Source organism: Phytophthora ramorum (genome assembly GCF_020800215.1).
Source record: "Phytophthora ramorum isolate Pr-102 chromosome Unknown Phyram_PR-102_s0015, whole genome shotgun sequence".
Lineage (NCBI taxonomy): Eukaryota > Oomycota > Peronosporomycetes > Peronosporales > Peronosporaceae > Phytophthora > Phytophthora ramorum.
The window spans coordinates 490,493-509,586 of NW_027150661.1; the positions used below are offsets into that span (position 1 = coordinate 490,493).

The following is a 19,094-nucleotide window of genomic DNA, read 5'->3' on the forward strand; positions in this document are numbered from 1 at the left end:
TATTCGAGCCGACACTAAGAAGATGAAAGCAGTGACCGAGCTGCCATTCCCTGCTTCGAAAAAGGGGATGTAGTCTTTCCTCGGTGCGCTGAATTATTACAGTCGATTCATCCAGGATTTCGCAGTGTATGGAGCAGCTTTGTATCAGTTGAAGGATGAAAACTTCACGCCTAGTGGCAGCCTCTCGGCGGCCAAGCGAAACTTCGCGGCGCTCCAACAGAAGGTTGCAGAGGCACCGATCCTCCGGCACTTTGACCGAGACAAGGAGGTGCATGTCACGTTATTCGCGAATGAGTGGGCATTGAGCTCCACTTTGATGCAATACCATGATGACAAGCTGCACCCGGTTCGATTTTGTGGCCGAGTCCTCAAGGACGCCGAGATGAACTACCACCCGGCCGAGAAGGAGGTCTTAGCGCTACTGCTGGTGTTGAAAGTGTGCTACTCCCAGTTGGTGGGTCGGACCATCCACGTCTATACGCGTTTTTCGACGCTCGAATGGGTGCACAAATCTAAGACACTGTTCGGTCGAGCGACCCACTTTGCGGTTATGTTGTCCCCGTGGCACCTGGTGGTCAACAGAGTCAAGGAACGCGATTGCACGTTTGCTCAGCTTCTCCAAGCTGGCCTCACAAGCTTCGTGGAATTGGAAGACTCGTTAGCCCCGGTTACACCGCCGACGAAAGGGTCACCTACTGCTCGTATGGACCCCCACTTGCTTTATGCCTGCCTACCGAGGTCCTATACCGGATTTGTGATGTCGTTCGATGGTTCGGCCAAGACCGAAAAGAACGGTGGATACGGCAGTTGCTCGTGGATTTTGTGGAAATTACCAGAATGGACTGTAGCGACGGCTGCGAGTGCTTATCTCGAGACCACCACGGTAAACCTCGCTGAGTATGCTGGAATGAACAACGGCGTCTCAGCTGCGCTCGAACATGGAGCCGAGGATTTAGTCATCGTGGGAGACTCGAGACTCGCAATCCAGCAGTCCCTAGGGGTGATGGCATGTCGAAAGGAGTCTCTGATGGTACAACTGAATCGTCACCGAGAGCTCACGACCAAGCTGCGGTCAGTGAAGTATTTGCACGTAGTCCGAGAGTTTAACGCTGCGGCAGATTCGTTGGCAGGCGAGGCTCTCAGCAGCAAAGAATCCAGCGTAGCTTCGACCGAGGCTAGGAAATTAGAATTGGTCGAGCTGAACCGGATCGGAGAGGTCATCTATGAACCCTCAGTACAGACCACGGCCGAAGAGAAACCGACAGTCAGCTTCGCCCGAGCCCAACTAGCCCGTGGAATCTCCCGCGACAGATCTTTTTTCGACTTTGTGCGGGACGAACCCGACTACCTAACTGCAACAACCAGACACCAAGCAAAAGCGAGGAAGAAACGAGTCCAGTTTGCAGATGAAACGTCGGTGATAGAGCCGAATGGTACAGCAGAGCGAGACGAAGCGAATGGTGTGACCACCGAAGCTCAGAGTGAGCTGAGAGCCGAGCAAACGAGCAACGAGGTAGACCCTGGCGCTCCGAACGCAGAAGATGTTGACCCTGTGGTTATACAGGAAGAGCGCCGGAGACGAATCTCCGCCGCCCAGGATGAAGAGCTGAGATGGTCGAACCTAAAAGCGGTCCTCCGAGGCAAGGAAACAGACCTCAGCTACAGAGCAGCCAGAGACGCTTGGAAGATGGCCGACAAGTTCGTGCTTAGCGAGGATGGTGTACTGTATTTTCTTGGAACGAACCGTCGGTGGGGCAACGAACGCCGAGAGGAGACAACGATGCGTCTAGTGGTGCCCACAACGATGATTCAGGAAGTACTACGGAGTTGCCACGACTCGTTGGAAGGTGGCCACCAAGGTATCGGTCGAACGTACCACCGAGTCAAATCAGACTATTTTTGGATTGGACTATATGCAGACGCCGAACGACACGTCAAGTCCTGCCCCGACTGTAGTTCGAGCAAAAGTCGACCACAGTTCCGAGGCTATTCGCCGGGAAATGTCTTAGCAGAGCGACCGTTCCAGATGGTGTCGATGGATTTCGTCATACCGTTACCGAAGTCTCGTCGAGGCAATTCAGCCTTATTACTGTTCCAGTGCGCGTTCACAGGATTCGTCATGGGTAAAGCTATGTCAGACACTACCGCTCTGAAGGTCGCACAGGCTTTCGAGGAATGCGTGTACCGAAGATTCGGAGCACCAACTCTGATCCGACATGACCGAGACCCTCGCTTCATGAGCGAGGTGTTCCAGACCTTTGCAGAGATGATGCAGTCTCGGTCAAGAGCGACTCTGAGCTATCGGCCGCAGGCGAACGGACAGCAAGAGAGGTCGGTGAAGACGGCCATGCAATCGGTGCGGGTGTACGCAGAAGACCCGCTGCAGCAAGACTGGGACGAGATCGCGGAGCGATTGATCTTCGCTATCAACAACTCTCAAGACGGCACCCGGAAGGACACTCCGTTTTACCTAGTTCATGGGTGGGACGCACAATCCACGCTGCGAGCGATGTCGTCGTCACTCAAACGAGGATTCGGAGGCCAGACTGACGCATTGGCATGGCGCCGAGAAGTGAACCGGCAACAGGAAATCTCGTGGAAAATGGCAATGGAGTACCAAAGTGTCGAGAAAGCTCGGAGGGCGAGAGAACACAATGAGTCGCTGGAGCGACGTGAGAGAGCTGCAGTACCGAATGTCGACGAAAACGAGACTTCTGACGAGTCACAGGTGGAGACGGGGGCAACATCTGATCCCACTGTCGAAGGACCGAGGTCTCTGTTCCAACCCGGAAGCAGAGTTTGGTTGTATATGGAACGAGTCAAGCCAGGGTTGACCAAGAAACTCGCCCACCGATGGCATGGACCATTCAGGATCAAGAAAAAGATCGAAGAGTTTGCGTACGAGTTGGAATTGCCAGACCGAAGTGGGTATAGGTTCTACCCGGTGGTGCACGTGTCCCAACTCAAGGCCGTCGACGAATTTGGAGACCGACCGAAGAGTCGGTTAGCACCTGAAGTGACCGAGGATACGAGACTGGACTTCGACGAGGAGTTGTTGCCTGAAGATAGCTGGGAGCCAGACCAGCTCGCTGGCGAATATGAGGTAGAAGCCATTCTCGATGACCGATCCCCGCTATCGACGGGCACTAGCCGCGCTGTCCGAGAGTTCAAGGTGAAGTGGATTGGGTATGATGAGCCCACGTGGGAGCCTGCCTCAAATTTATCATGTGGCGGGCTACTTTATGATTATCTGCGGACTCGGCGCAGCGAACGACGATTGCAGATGGTTCAAGTTGCTGACGAGAACTAATCTGGAGAGCTACCGAGAGTTGAACTGCCTACGGGGGTGATACAGCCCGCAGCAACAGATGAAATTTGCTACTGTATCAAAATTGCGAGTGACCGACTATTGATGGCTACCAAGCCTCTGACGAGGCCTGGTTACGACGTCGGCTGACGAATGAACTGCCTGCGGGGATGATTCAGCCCGCAGTGACAGACGAAAACTGCTACTGCATCGAATTTGCATATTTACATGTGACGTGAACGATTTTCGAATGGAATTGGATTAAATGGAATTACTTGGAGCTCAAGAACTGCCGCTACGGATGACTACAGGCTTCGGACGGCACACTGGCAGCTTGAGGAACGAACGTGGAAAATGGATGAGGCCAGACCGAAGCCTAGACCTCAGGTGTCGACGCGATGTCGGCCAAAACATCCAAATTCGACCCTTGAAGAGCGGCCAACTCGCTGTCTGCTGCCGAAGCGGGAGTGCGACTTCGAGAATGCTCGGAAGTGTCTTCACCTTTCTCCTCCACCCTCGGCTGATCGGGGACACGAGCGACAGAAGCTTGGGCAGCCAATGGGGTCGTCACCAAAGCCGACGGAGGCGTGGGTGGGGACGAACCCTCTGCACCCTCGCCCGCAGCCAGAGGAGTGGCAGCCGGCGACCGAGGAACGGTCACCGATGCTCCAGCGGAGCCAGAAGTAGCGGACGGAGTGCCGCTAGCTTCCTGTGAACGTGGAGGCGGTCAAACAAGGTTCGAGGAGCATGAAGACGGAAAGAGAGACAGGAAACGAACCTCTTCGGAGGTGTCGAGAGCAAGAGGAGCGGCGGCCGTAGCTCGGCTCAGCAACGGCGAGCGGCGAGCCATCGGGGTGCGATCAAGAGGCGCCGCGACGCGCACTACTTGCGGGAGCTTGCGTCGAGGCGGGGGCAGTTGTGGCGTTGGGTTTTGGAGCCGAACAGTCAAGGTCCGGCGGACGTTGCACCTTTCAGTGAACGGCGACAGAGTGTCTTGATTGGCGGGTCTCATTTCCCGCGCTATAGTGACCTAGGAACAATAGTGACCGAGGTCTCGGCTGGGTCTAATAAAACCCCGGCCGAGGTTAAAAGCCTCGTTTGTACCCATTTCGTGTCGTACCCTCGGCTGTGTAGAGCCGGCTATACGATTTCCCACAGAGATCTGTTTACACTTGATATTTGTATAGAGATATAGGACTAGCCAAATGATGACCTACAGAGGCTCCCAGAGCTGTAGGATAAGAAGAAATAAATCAGCAGTCTTCCCCACAAGCCACCAAGGGTCAAGCCCGTCTTCGGTAAGTCTAGCTAGCTTGTCTTAGGGTCTGGATACGCTCGGCTGCGTGGGATGCCTGTCAGCGAGCTTGAGGTACATTGAACCGAGAGTTTGTTGCTGGTCAGTCCAAGAGATAGGAGTGGCCGAGAGTTAGGGGCGACAAGGAGTGTCGGTCCCTATATATTGGTGGAACCCGAGTGTTCCCAAGTGTATTTCACTACCCGCCGAGGTTACCCTCGGCAAACCCGTATTAGGCGTGATTGCCGGTACCCTTACTTCTGAGGGACTGCGGGGGTTCGCGCGAAAGCGCAATATTGCATTCTAGCCCTCGCTCGTGGCTAGTAGTGCAGGTTTTAAGGTTGACCGAACTCAACCTTGGTATACAGAGGCGCTTACAACCAACCCGGTGTAAGGGATCGTTCCTGGTCTTCAGGTGTTGATCCAACGTTCGCTGACCTTTCGCGAGGGAAGCGTGTGTTGTTGGTGGGACTCATACCGTTCGGTAGTGAGATTTTATGCGTGTTCCTACACGACAGCTAAGTCTTTGAGTAATTTACGAATCCCGTCGTTAAAGGTCGCAGGTGTATTTGATAAACCCATCAGTATCACCAGGTATTTAAATAATCCAGCCGGTGATTGGAATGCGGTGTACTTGATATCCGAATCATTCATTCGAAATTGGTAATAGCCGCTCAATAAATCCATGCAACTATACCAAAACCTTCCTTGCATGCGCTCAAATATTACATATTTTCGCGGCATCGGCAGGGTTCATCGAATGGTGTGATTGTTCTTCGCTCTATAGTCATGAACTATGATCCAACCAACAGGATTTGTCACACAGAATGTGGGAACTCCATGTGGCGGCGACGAGGAACGAATTCGTCTTCAGCTTCCAGCACCAACCCGATGGGGAAGCTTGCAGGAATGCCTGCATTCAATTAACGAATCTGACACCCTTTTGAAAGGGATCGTTGCCGAGCGCGGGTTTGTATGTGGGAGCGGAAAAGGCAAGAAGCAGCGTGAAAGATTCGGCGGTACCTTGCAGACCCCAATTTTGTTGCCAATATGACGCTTTCGCTAGCGATTTTGGCCCCAATTGACGAGTACATCACAGCATTTCAAAGCGACGCGGTCCCGGTGTCTGAGGTCTATCAAGCATTCCACCAGCTGCCAAATCGTTATAAACAAATTTCCCAGCTAGCAGTCAAGGAAATCAAATACCTGGCGGCGTTGGTGAAGTCAAGATTCAATTTGATTTACGGAATTGCTCACGACTTTGGCAATATTCTGGATCCACGCTTTCTTGGTGATGGTATGTCCCGAACCTCTCGTCTCAATGCTGAGACCCTACTTCGTCACTTTCCTGAAGAAAATGGCAGTTCTACCGTTGAGCGCCAAGAAAGTATTATTGTACAGTACACGGCCTTCTGTATTGAAGCTATGGGGAAGCGAAGTCTGAATGGCATGGATTTTGCAATATTAGACCAGAGAGGAACTGCTGGCAAGGTTAAGAAAAGTATTCTGCAATACAGGCAATCAGATGGAACTGATTGGCCAGAGCTACAATTCATCGCCATACGCGTCTTCTCGATGGCAGCATCTAGTGCTGCATCAGAGCGAACTTTTCCACGTTTCGTTTTGTGCACTCAAAGCTTCGGAACCGGCTGTTTCCTGATAAAGTGACGAAGCTCGTGTACATTAAGACCAATGCAGTGCAGCTGTGTGGCGAGAACGATGACCTTCTATTCGACAGAGAAAACAAAATTATAACAGAAGAACCTGACGCCGAACAAGGTGTCATCAGCATTGGTGATACCGAAGATGAGGACAGTGACAGTAGCAACTCCAATGACAACGGAAACATTGAGCAGGAGTTGGTATTGTAGAGTTGAAAAATCATGTGTCCATTAAAAGAAAAAAGCACGATTTCTTCTTTTATCTTCTTATACTCGAAAGAAGATTTCTTTTTGTCAGGAGGCTTTCTTTAACATCCCTGATGTGGAGGTACTGTAGGAGGTGCTCATTGGTGCTTGCTAAAGCTTGCCCTCGGCTCGTTTGATCGATATCGTAGCTGAACTGGCTTGCTCGCAACCGGAGCACAGCAGATGGCAGGACTCCTGTAGCTGGCAAATCGACCTACAGGCCAGTCGTTCTTGCTTCCATTCAATGTTAAACGAGTGCATGTATTCAAGAAAAGATAATGGCATCTACGAGGCCTCGAAGGGTTGATAGGTTACCACAAAATATGCTTGTACACATACGAATAAATCGATAACCCTGACCGGTTCATAATGGTACGTGCTGCAGCAACTGGCAGAGCGCACGCCTACGAAGTCTATTACTGTACCGACATTTGTGTATTAGAGGACAATACAGTTAATGATTACTTTCTTTAAGGTGCATCACGCGAACAGTGATCAAGAGTGGTACAGGTATGCACCGGATTTGAAACCGGCATTCATGGGAGGTGCATGTACAGTACAAAAGTACTGAGTTAGATACAATGTGGCGACGCGGGATACCTGAGGGGGAATTGCTAGAATTCAACTAGAGGAGCAGCTTATCAGTCCTACATGTATTCCTGCTTATACAGTACTTGTTTTCTATTGAGTAGGGGGTGTGCCCTGTGGCAGCGCCCCACCAGATCAGCAGCACCAGCTATTGGCGCTGATTATGCTCACACAGACACCATTATACAAATACTGAAGGCAATGAGTCGGCTTCTGAAGCAAACGTCAAGTACATCGAGCGCTATTTTATCGACGGAAAGAAATTGATGTACTGCGGACCGAATGACGATGTACCGCGACTGGTTGTACCAGTCAATGAGGAATTAATAAATGCAATACTGTTTGAGTTTCACGACGTCGAGGTATATGGGCACCCTGGAATTGAGCGGACACGTCGCTTGTTGAATCGACTACTACTGGAGGCATATGATTAGGAGTATTAGGTCTTATGTCAAGTCTTGTGAGACGTGTCAGTGAACAAAGGTCAGAAACACGATGCCACCGGGTTTGTTTCAGAGCCAATCTATTTCACACGGTTGATGGACAAACGTGGCCATGGATTTTACAGTTGCTCTGCGTACCCACGCTATTTGGGATCTGATTGGCGGGTGGGATCCGGTCCTGGGATTTGATTGGACATTTGGCTTTGATTTCAACTACCAGAATCTGCTTCGGGTGCAAGGGCTGTACTCTCGAGGTAATACTGTTTGATCTAGGAGGAAATAGGTAGCAAACAAAAGAGGACTAGCACGAGGAGACACAGGGCAACAATTGTTATGGACTAGGATTCGGTGAATGAATTACTCACTTCGGCTTTTGCTTTCCAACACACACATAAACATTTCAATACGAATGGAAGAAATTCTTCCATCGTGGCCTTTGTTGCCTTACGCGTCTCTCATGCCTCCCAAAGTGTAACGTTAATATAATTTATTGATATAGTATTCGCACATACGCATACGCTAACTGTACTGTTAACACATTTTATCAGAGTAAATAAAGCACATCTGTCAACATGTATGTGGAGGTACTGTAGGAGGTACTTGTTGAAATACATATTGGAGATACGGTCAAGGGATTGCGAGGCAAATGAAGCTCATGAGTCCGTGCCTGCGAGGAACTAGCTGGATGGCAAGATTGTCAAACGGTGAGAACTTATTAGAATGAATCAGCAGGACAGGCCGTTGCATTTGATAGCGGGTTTGACCCGTGAGTGTTGGTTGGAGTTGAGAGAGTCGAGCAGCTAACACTAAATGCATTTAGTTTTCTTTTTCCCACGCGGTGCGCAGGCCGTCTCGGATCGAGTACGGTTCATAATAGTACTCATTGGTGCTTGTCATTGGTGCTTGCTAGAGCTTGCCCTCGGCTCGTTTGGTCCGCACAGTGACAGGCTGGCAAGAGCCCGTGCAGGACCGCCACCAGTCAGCTCAATTTAGCGCTGTCTTGCACGCATTTCTTCTTCCGTTTTGTTTCCAATTGTACCACTTATGCCCATCGCACCACCACCAGTAGAAATGACTACCTCGTAGCTGTTTTTTTAGAGTTGCAGAAGCACAACCATACTAACACGTTTGTAAACACCACTTATTGTTGGGTAGTGTCTAGTAAAAATCACAAATGTGTCTGTGGAGTACACTAATGGATACCAACGATCAATTCTTGAAGAATTGACTCTTACAGCGAAGCCTGAACCTTCGTTTCCATATTCGAAGTGTTTTGTATTTAGCGAACAAGCAGATTTGCGGTAGACTTAGTTGTATCCGCTTCATCTGAGTCCTCAGTGTCGCTCTTCTCCACGATTTTCTCGTGCTCATACGATGCAAGTCGTGTAAACACAGTCGACAGCCGCTGGGCTAGTAACTGCGACGGGTACTCCATCAAGTAGTACGACGCCGTCGCCAACAGAATCACCAGCCCGAACACGGAAAACGTCTTGTCGTAGTAGTTCGTCTCCTCCTCAATCGATGGCGTGTAAATCACGAACACATGCAGCAGATAGACGGAGAAACTGATCTTGCCCATGTAGCGCAGCACGACCCACTCGAAGACCTGCGATACTGTGGACGGCAGGATCATCTCCACCACGATGAGCAGCGACAGCTTCACGCTCGTGAACGGCATGATGTAGCTGGTGGCAGGTGGCAGCGGTATGCCCAACCAGTCAAAGAAGAGACCGCGGAAGACGACGCTGAGGTAGGCTGCGATCAAGACAGCCTCGATGATACGAAGTCCGACGACGTGCATTGTGCGGAACTTGAACCCGGTGGCTTTGATCCACGCGTCAAGCTTCACGAAGATGACAGCGGCCATGGAGCCCGCGATGAACGTCGGCAGGTGCATACTCAGAGGCTGTTTGTAGTAGTTGTTTCGCGTTGTGTACAGGCCTTCGTGGATCACCCATACGTACAGCGGAACGAAGGACATCCACCAGAAACGACCGAGCTTGAGCACGGCTAGCACGAACGCCGGCAGGATGAAGTAGTACGAGATCTCCAGAGGCAGCGTCCACATCAAGAAGTGTCGGTGTTCCGGATGAAAAGTGAGCGTCTGGAACAGGTTGAAGTCTTCGGGTTGACTCACCTTATAGTATCGGTTCTTGTACTCGAACGGCATGAGCCACAGGGAGATGGCCACCAACGCGAAGAGCGGGTACACTCGGAAGAATCGCTTGGAGAAGTAGTCGGCTAGCGTGTACCCCCACTCGCGGTAGGACACCTTCTCCGCGAACATCTTGATGCTCTTCTTCATGAAGATCATGGTGAGCAGAAAGGAGGAGAGCACGAAGAAGGCGTCGACGCCGACGGCGCCCATGAAGATGTCGTGCATGTACCTGGTGTGCTGCGTGACGACAAATATGACGGCGGCGCCGCGGATACCGTCGAGGAACAGGACCTTCGCGGCAGGTGACAAGCGAGGTTCAGTTGGATTGCTGCGTGGAAGTCCCTGGTTTTCATCGGAGCCCCTCAGGTCTGCGTTCCTTCCCTGAAGCGAAGCGTCTTTCAATACACTGACGTCTTCGACCATTTCAATGCGGACGATGTCCGTGTCTTGCTGTACAGTCATTGAATTGATGTTGCTGGTGGGGATCTTTCCGCTGAGGCCAGCCTTCCAAACACAACTGCGACGGGATGAAGCTCCAAACTTTGGAAGTGATATGAGTAGCCACCAGTTCAATAGTGGTCTCGTGAGATGAGTACCGGTAAAACCTCAGAGCATCCGGTGTAAGATTGTAAGAAAGCAAAACAGTAATCAATGCGTAATAGCCATGTCAGCTAGAATCTGTAACCAGTAATTCGAGTTCCCGTTCAGCATTGCAATGACGGATTCCCTGTACCTGTCCTATCACCCCAAAGATCGCTCACTTTAGTCACACAAATGCCTATTAAGCTAATAGCTAGCGCGCACCGGATCGCGTGAAAGCTTCACCAATTTAACCGTTTAGCATCTTTCACTTGAATACATCAGCAGTTCTCACACGAGACGTCGTTAAAAAGACAGCAAAACGGCGTCTAGTTTAGCTTGCTGTCAGTCGGACATCGAGCTGGATAGCGACGAAACGACGTTGACATACGAGATCGTTTGGTTAACAGAGCCCGAGGCATACTCCTTCGCGATTTCCAACGGACTCGACATTCTGACTTGCTGCAGACAGCTACCACAAAACCTCACCTTGTGCTTCTCTAGGAAGCCACCGATGCCGATAACCGCCAACTTGCGCTGGATTCGGCATGAACTGCATACGTACCCACCGCACAACTTGCATGCTTTCGCTTTGGTTTTGCGACCGTCGTCCTTGACGGAGGCAGTGCATGTTACGCAGATGGGCGGTCGGTTGGGGTCGCCTGATTCCTTCAACTCGGCGTGGCGCTTCCGCAGCAGCCACGTGATCTTCTTCATCTCACTGCAGTGTGCATACTTGAGGGTCGTAAGATAGCCTGTCGCCATCCCAGGTACCACAAGCTTCTTGACCAGTGACCCTGAAGGATCCATGATACCCGAACCGTACGCCTCGACAAGATCAGGGCCAATCTGTCGGAAGATGCCGCACACTGTCATGTTTGCTCGTGTTCGACCAGGAAGCTCGTTTGTTTGCGGGAAACTGACCGAGTGGTAGATTTGGCAACCGATGCGCTCTCCGTTGGATAGCTGCACGGTATTCATGTACTCGACGAAGACGTAGTCGCGTTTCTTGACGAAGGGCGTGGAAGCAAAGGGAAGATCCATTTCAATCCACCTGACTGTCAATGATCGGAAGGGCTCATCTACTGTCGGTTTCTCGAGAACCGCTAGCACGGATCCACCGTTCATATCGTTGACGTACGCGGCCTTAATACGCATCGACTCGATCGTCGGCGCCACAGCCCCAAACATACAATCGTCCACTGTGCCCCACGTGGTGCCGGTCATTAGCAGCGCCGGGTACTCAGTAGTTGGCTTGCGCTCGACGTACACGCGCGTGCCTTCCGTCGACTTCAGCTTTTTCCACTCCCGCCCGTTGACTTTCGGACAACCGTCGGCGATAAACTCTTCGTATTTGATGAGCTGGGTCTCGAAGAAGTTGCAGGCGAAGTCCTTGAGAGAAATCTTATCAGCATCCGATAGTTGCAGCTCGCCGAACGGACTGCGGGTGAAGCGCTCCTTGCCCATGCCAGATTGTTGTGCAGTGTGAGGTGGATGCTCGTGTGTCGTGGTGGGAGCTGGTCTGAAATTCAAATCCTAAAACGACTCTAACCATGTTTTATGTAAAAACAAAAAACTGTTGCTTGTTTTCTGATCAAATAGGTACGGCTTCGTAAGATCGTACTGCCAGTGGCAGTCTGTACTAGTACATGCAATGCGTACGAGCTGGCTACCACGCGTGCGTACAATGTAGGAGTGGAAATTCTATATAAAGTGTAATATACTTTGAAGTACTTCGAAGTACTTTAGTGCCACCGACATCCAAAGGTATATGCATTTGGTTTTCACGTCGGCGGTCGTACTTTATCTGCCTGAAACTTGCGCATGAATCCGAAGGCTAGGCCCCGAGCCCCTCACTGTTTGATTCAATGTGCAGTATATGCATTTGCATTATGACTCCTGTTGCATGAGCAAACGTGGTGGTAAGGTGGCCTTCTACTAGTATTTGATGTTTATGTTTTTTTTTTGCATGAGCAAACGTTGGTTTTTGTTTTGTACAGGTATCACAATCTTATTTATGTAATGCTAATGTGCCGACCCACTGCGATTCGAAAGTATTATAATTGCAGCTGCACTCGTCTCTTCGTGCACTCCGGTTATTATAACAATCAATTGATCAGCTACAATGCACACACGCAGTGATGCGAGCCAATGACTCCTACACATTAGAGCATGCAGAGAGACAGAGTCTCTGCAGATCGCGGACAACAAACCACAAAGCTATTGGTCTTCTACATATCGACCCTCACCCAAAATTAGTTCCCCAAAAATCAACGTCCACCATTATCGGCAATGCTAAACGTGCTACAGTTACTTCATAACGTCTAACACTCGACTACTTGCCTCAGGAAGGAGCACTCGCGCGAACCGCACGATGTCTGTGTAGCCGACGAGCTCGCATTGCACGTGTCTAGCGTTGAGACAATTGTCGTAAACGCAAAGAGCAACGGCCACTCCAAGGCAAAGTATTAGGAGGTACAGTCAGTCTCATAGAGGTCTCCTGGAGGAGTTCTGGAGGAGTTCTGGAGTCGTAGAGTGGTGGTGGGCATTCATTTGAACGGCCAAGATAAGCGTAAGTCGATGAGATTGAGGGTCTGTAGGTTTGGACGTATAGTAGACGTTTTAGGCGCTTCAACATGGGTACACGTTTTGAAATGGTCATAACTGTTCAACCATGACGTGCTCGTAGCCAGCGAAGCTGCTATCGAAAGGGCTTTCGCCAAAGATTGCACTGTGGTAGAAACTTGCAGCAGACTAGTAAGGAAGGTTGAGATTTTCACCAACACATCTCGACGATGGACAGCGCCATACTACTGAAGGTTCGCCAAAGAAAGGCAAGAGAACGCAGCAGCATGCTATTCAACTTCAACCACCTTTGCTGTTTAGTTAGAACATGAAGTCACCACCCCCGTGCCAATGTTGAGAGTGGCCGTCGCAATCATTTGCTGGTCATTGCATCCTCGACATGATTATCAAAGTCAAGCACAATCACGAGCAGCCGAACCAACTGGGCATCTACAGCACCTTGTGACCGCCAAACCCAGTCAATTCAGACCGCGTTGACGACGCCTACTACATGTAACTTCCGTGCAGCTACCTGTACACTGCTGTGCTGTAGCATGCTCTTCGGGGTCGGTATCTTGGCCGCCAGCTTCAACGACCCCAAACTGATGACCATCTGAGCAGACGTTGAAGTTGCCAGTTAGTCAAAATCTCACCTCTGCGCCTCTGCTCATTCGCAAATTCGCCGAGCACCAGTCAAGCGCCTCAGCGAGCACCCAAGGACTCGTCCAGTAAACCGACCCAAGCCAAGTCACTCGAAGATGGTGCAGCACCAAGTGAAAGAGTACTTCCCCAACGTGCCCAAGGTGACGTTCGAGGGCCAGAACGCCAAGAGCGCGCTCGCTTACCGCGAGTACAACGCGTCCGAGGTGATCTTGGGCAAGACCATGGAGGAGTGGTGCCGCTTCGCCGTGTGCTACTGGCACACGTTCGGCAACACGGGCGACGACCCGTTCGGCGGCGAGACGTACACGAACCGCAGCTGGAACGAGGCGCTAGAGAGTGCCAACCTTTCGCCCCGTGAGCGCCTGCTGGAGGCCGCCAAGTGCAAGGCCGACGCGGCGTTCGAGATGTTCACCAAGCTGGGCGTCAAGTTTTACACGTTCCACGACGTGGACCTGATCTCGGAGGGCGCGGACCTTGCGGAGTCGCAGAGTCTGCTGGACGAGATCTCGGACTACCTGCTGGACAAGCAGAACCAGACGGGCGTCAAGTGTCTGTGGGGCACGACGAACCTGTTCGGGCACCGGCGCTTCATGAACGGCGCCAGCACGAACCCCGACATGAAGGTGTTTGCGCATGCGGCGGCGCGCGTGAAGAAAGCGATGGAGGTGACGCTCAAGCTGGGCGGGCAGAACTTTGTGTTCTGGGGCGGCCGCGAGGGCTTCCAGAGCATCCTGAACACGGACATGAAGGCGGAGCTGGACCACATGGCGGCCTTCTTCAAGCTCGTGGTGGCGTACAAGAAGGAGCTGGGCGCGACGTTCCAGTTCCTCATCGAGCCCAAGCCGCGCGAGCCCATGAAGCACCAGTACGACTACGACGCCGCCACGGTCCTGGCCTTTCTGCACAGCTACGGGCTGCAGCGCGACTTCAAGCTCAACATCGAGCCCAACCACACGACGCTCGCGGGCCACGACTACGAACACGACATCTACTACGCCGCGAGCTACGACATGCTGGGCTCTGTGGACTGCAACACGGGAGACCCGCTCGTGGGCTGGGACACGGACCAGTTCCTCATGGACGAGAGGAAGGCCGTGCTCGTGATGAACAAGATCGTCGAGATGGGCGGCCTCGCGCCTGGAGGCCTCAACTTCGACGCCAAGGTGCGTCGCGAGTCCACGGATCTCGAGGACCTCTTCATCGCGCACGTCGGCTCCATGGACTGCTTTGCGCGCGGCCTGCGCCAGGCGGCCAAGCTGCTGGACAAGAACGAGCTGCATCAGCTGCGGCAGCAGCGCTACGCCTCGTGGAAGAGCGCGCTGGGCGAGCGCATCGAGGACGGCAAAGCCACGCTGCAGGAGCTGGCGGCCTACGCCCAGGAGGCGGGCGAGCCCGACCACGTGTCTGGCAAACAGGAGCTGGCCGAGCTGCTGCTCTTCCGAGGCGTGCACTAAGTGTCAACGTGGCGAGCACCACTTGCAAGTTGCAAGTTGCAAGTTGCAACTGCCGTGATGAGCGTCGACTGTGGTGATGTAGGAGCAAGTGATCATAGCGCAGGAGGCAGATCAGTGCATCGTAATAGTGTGTGTCCTACGAAATGAAGTGAGGCTTTGATGCATGGGACGCGCACGGTCTCATATCCACCTACATGTTAGCCTTCGCATCGGTGGCATACGGGCTGGACTTTGAGGAGGACGAGATTGTGCGCATCGGCTTCCTTAACGATGACGCAGAGGAAAAGCTGGACCAGTATCTGGAGCGGTTCGATGTCGTGCTCACAAAGGACTCCAGCTTGCTCCCGGTGGAGCTTCTGCTGATCTTCGACGATTAGCCTTGTGTGGGTCACCGCAGTTAGGCTATCATCAATGGATGGTTTGTTCACGAAGAAATCTTTGTCACCACGTAACACTAGTAGTAATACTGGTACGGTAGAAACCACAGCTTGCCAATACTACCAACGTACATACAACGGTTAAACTATTTTACAAGCCCCTTTTCAGTTCGAGGCTGACGCTCCGGGCTCACAGACAACTTCACATTATCTGATTCAGATGATTCATCCGTCTCAGTATCGCTGTGCTCCAAGATTTTCTTGTGCTCATACGATGCAAGTCGTGTAAACACAGTCGACAGCTGCTGGGCTAGTAACTGCGACGGGTACTCCACCAAATAGTACGACGCCGTCGCCAACAGAATCACCAGCCCGAACACGGAAAACGTCTTGTCGTAGTAGTTCGTCTCCTCCTCAATCGGTGGCGTGTAAATCACGAACACATGCAGCAGATAGACGGAGAAACTGATCTTGCCCATGTAGCGCAGCACGACCCACTCGAAGACCTGCGATACTGTGGACGGCAGGATCATCTCCACCACGATGAGCAGCGACAGCTTCACGCTCGTGAACGGCATGATGTAGCTGGTGGCAGGTGGCAGCGGTATGCCCAACCAGTCAAAGAAGAGACCGCGGAAGACGACGCTGAGGTAGGCTGCGATCAAGACAGCCTCGATGATACGAAGTCCGACGACGTGCATTGTGCGGAACTTGAACCCGGTGGCCTTGATCCACGCGTCAAGCTTCACGAAGATAACAGCGGCCATGGAGCCCGCGATGAACGTCGGCAGGTGCATACTCAGAGGCTGTTTGTAGTAATTGTCGCATCATTGAAGCGACGATAGCACTTGTTGCTGCCGAAGCAACCGGCGTTTTAGTCGAAAACATCGTTGGTGTGCACATTTGAGAATGAGTGGGTGCCCTCCCGAAGAAATTCTGGATTGATGTGTCGGGACTGGAACATCCAGCCCTAACAAGGGGGATAGTGTAGCGGGGCTACATATTCGGTTCACATCCTACCTTTGTGCAACACGCACTAATGGCTACATCCAGGTTAACCTGGTCCACATTCATATCAAAGAGATGTTACTGGTAGAAAGATGTTGCTTTCTACCAATGAGAGTCATTCATTAGATAGGGATTCTGTCAGCCATACGATGGCAGAACTCCTCATTAGAGATATCAACTTTAGGAGGAACCCCATTTACAATCAATACAGTTCTCATTTAGCACCAAAGCTATCGTTCAGTCCCTTTATTTAGGTTTAAGTCTACTTGTGGATACAAGTATACTTAATCTAAGTTAAATACTCATACACGTGCGCGCACGTGTAAGCTAAAGTAGTGGGTCTAAACTGACTCATTATAGCGCCGTTCAAAAGTAGTAAGGGAACTTGTACGAATTCATACGAGAAGAGGCCACGCGCAGCAGCACGTGCGTAGTAGACGACAGCATGGTTGCCGATTGAGACTCCACCAGAGCTAGTTCCGCTATACGTTACATCACTGCCTCCTTTGAACCACTAGCTCCCACTCAGCTCGTGTAATACAGGTAAAGTCGTTTTTCTGGCTTATTGCTACGTTCGCGTTGTAAAAGCACGTCTGGAATGCAGGGTAGTTGATAATTGAGCGCCAGAACAACTTGATTGTAGATGCAACTCGGACATCGATGTTATTCCGAGCTGCTAACGGAGACAGCTTGTGGAACGTTTGGACGACACGGAGACGAGCAACACGCTCCAGTGATGAACTTGACGCGAAGAAGTTATTGGGATTGCATAGCTTCCGAATAACTGCACCTCGGGAAATGCCCCACCCTGGATCACGACTACCCTCTTTGTGATGAAGAGCTTTGTCCTTGCGTCTGTCTTATACTTGTCGCGCCTGTTTCCCTTCAGACCAATACCGTAACCGATGCAGAGGTTGAGTGCGTGCATTGCACAATCGGTTTGCAAAGTTGAGTCGAACTGTCTTGAAACTTTTCGGGCTGCTGTCGCCGTGTCCGAGATTGTGGAACGGGCCATTTTGCGAACATCCAAACAATAGCGGGCCTTCAATTGCGCGTCTAACACATCTTCTACCTCCTCAGAACTGTGTCCGTCGTTTTTGTTTTACCTCCGCGAGAATGGCGAGTCGCCGAGGATGTCATTCATGGTCGATAAAGCTGCAAGAAGCGCCAGCAATGCTATTACTACTGATATTTGTCCATAAGTGTCATGAATGGGGTTTCATCCAGCTCTTTGAACTCCTCGACAAAATCTCGGAAGCGTCGTTTGCGAACTAGCCGTAGTGATTGTCAAGTGTCTTGTTGTACGTCTTGACGGCTGGCACAGTACCGCTCGGGTTCTCAGTGACCCCGACGAGGAAACCACGAACGATTGGAGTCTGCACGATGTTGTGCGGCAATCCTGGCAAACAAAGATATGGAGTGAGATGAGTAGCAAAGTAGCAACCGAAACACACGCCATCACAAATCATCCATCGCGCAATGTGGCCTGAGATCTGTTCTTGGGTTACTCAAGCCTTCCCCAGATTTTTACGCTTGATAGGCTGTTCTTATCGTGAATTTAGCTCACTCGAGGTCGCTTAGCGCTTCACATTATTTCTGGTGTTTACCGGCATCATGTGACGATCGACCCGCTTTAGTCTACGCTGCTGATCTTATATAGCCACTTCATGATCTTTGTGGCTGACTACTAGGTGCGTCTTTGCGTTTGTAGAGTTGCTGGCTCGACAAAGAAAGTCCTTCCAGATCTTCGTCTCCGCGGACAACAAACGTGCGTGAACCTCTTGCTCTTGTACGGGAATGCCTCACCGAGTTGGTGAATCAAGTCCCAACTTGGATCGGTCGAGTTCGTAGGCGCGACTGTAGAATCGGCAGGTAAATCCTATTAGTACAGACAACAAAGCCGCGATGAGGTCACGAACAGTATTACCATTTTTAGATTGCTCTGCTTTTGTGCAGAGTTCATTGCTGCACAAGTGGCGCACCATACGTCTGCACACGGTACAAGGAGAAGTCTCCGGCACACCTTAATAACGGCAGTCAAGCTTCACACACCTCATCGTGTGTGTTGCAGGGGTGTGGAGAATTGAGAAATAAGCGATACCAAAAGACGCGTGCAGGAGGGAGAGGGCGGAGGGCCACTCAATCACGTGTCCTTTCTAGATCTTGGGCAACTTGAAAATGCTGGTAGTGCTGTTAGCACTACTATTGACATTGTTTTTCGCTACTATTCAACTAGCACTACTCGTGGACCAACCACGACTACTATAGTAGTAGTAATATTATTAGTGATAATATCACTACTATCGCTACTACTTCTGCGGTCTACTACCAAACCCTGATTGTCAAGCTTCCTATTAATACAACTAGGCATTATGTTACAAGAAAGTACTAAAACCTAATTGGGATTTTGAAGGTGCCTAGTCAAAAAGAAGTATCGGGCGATACTAGAGCTACTCAAAACCGTAGAAGATGAGCGGCGAATGCGTGGTCGCCTCGCAGAACGGGGACGCGGAGTTTCTCTCGTATACCCGCTTCTTGGCCATGCTCCACGACGCGGTGAGGTGCGCACAACTGGAACTATGTTTGTGTTTCGATTGAACTAACGAAATTAACGGTTCTTTATCAAGCTGTACGCGCTGGGAAGCATGGCTTCGTCTACTTGCACACTATCGAAAGCGTGGTTGTGGGCATCCCATGTATCTGTGAGTGGTGGGTCAGGCGATTGTCGGCGAGGCGACGCTGGTCGGCGAG

At 51.3% G+C, this 19,094-nt stretch overlaps 4 protein-coding genes across 4 annotated transcripts; 1 reads left to right on the forward strand and 3 right to left on the reverse strand.

Moving 5' to 3' along the window:
- Positions 1-8,818: 8,818 nt before the first annotated feature.
- On the reverse strand, positions 8,819-10,159 carry KRP23_12484 (uncharacterized protein; the record flags this gene model as incomplete). Its single annotated transcript, XM_067883108.1, has 1 exon — positions 8,819-10,159. The coding sequence occupies one exon, from the start codon at positions 10,157-10,159 to the stop codon at positions 8,819-8,821; it is 1,341 nt and encodes a 446-aa protein (XP_067739392.1).
- Positions 10,160-10,490: 331 nt separating this feature from the next.
- KRP23_12485 (uncharacterized protein) lies at positions 10,491-11,743 on the reverse strand (the record flags this gene model as incomplete). The annotated part of the gene is made up of 2 exons (XM_067883109.1): positions 10,491-10,516; positions 11,470-11,743. The coding sequence occupies 2 exons, from the start codon at positions 11,741-11,743 to the stop codon at positions 10,491-10,493; spliced, it is 300 nt and encodes a 99-aa protein (XP_067739393.1).
- Positions 11,744-13,599: 1,856 nt separating this feature from the next.
- On the forward strand, positions 13,600-14,958 carry KRP23_12486 (Xylose isomerase; the record flags this gene model as incomplete). The annotated part of the gene is made up of 1 exon (XM_067883110.1): positions 13,600-14,958. The coding sequence occupies one exon, from the start codon at positions 13,600-13,602 to the stop codon at positions 14,956-14,958; it is 1,359 nt and encodes a 452-aa protein (XP_067739394.1).
- Positions 14,959-15,481: 523 nt separating this feature from the next.
- Positions 15,482-16,132, reverse strand: KRP23_12487 (uncharacterized protein; the record flags this gene model as incomplete). Its single annotated transcript, XM_067883111.1, has 1 exon — positions 15,482-16,132. The coding sequence occupies one exon, from the start codon at positions 16,130-16,132 to the stop codon at positions 15,482-15,484; it is 651 nt and encodes a 216-aa protein (XP_067739395.1).
- Between the last annotated feature and the right edge of the window lie 2,962 nt (positions 16,133-19,094).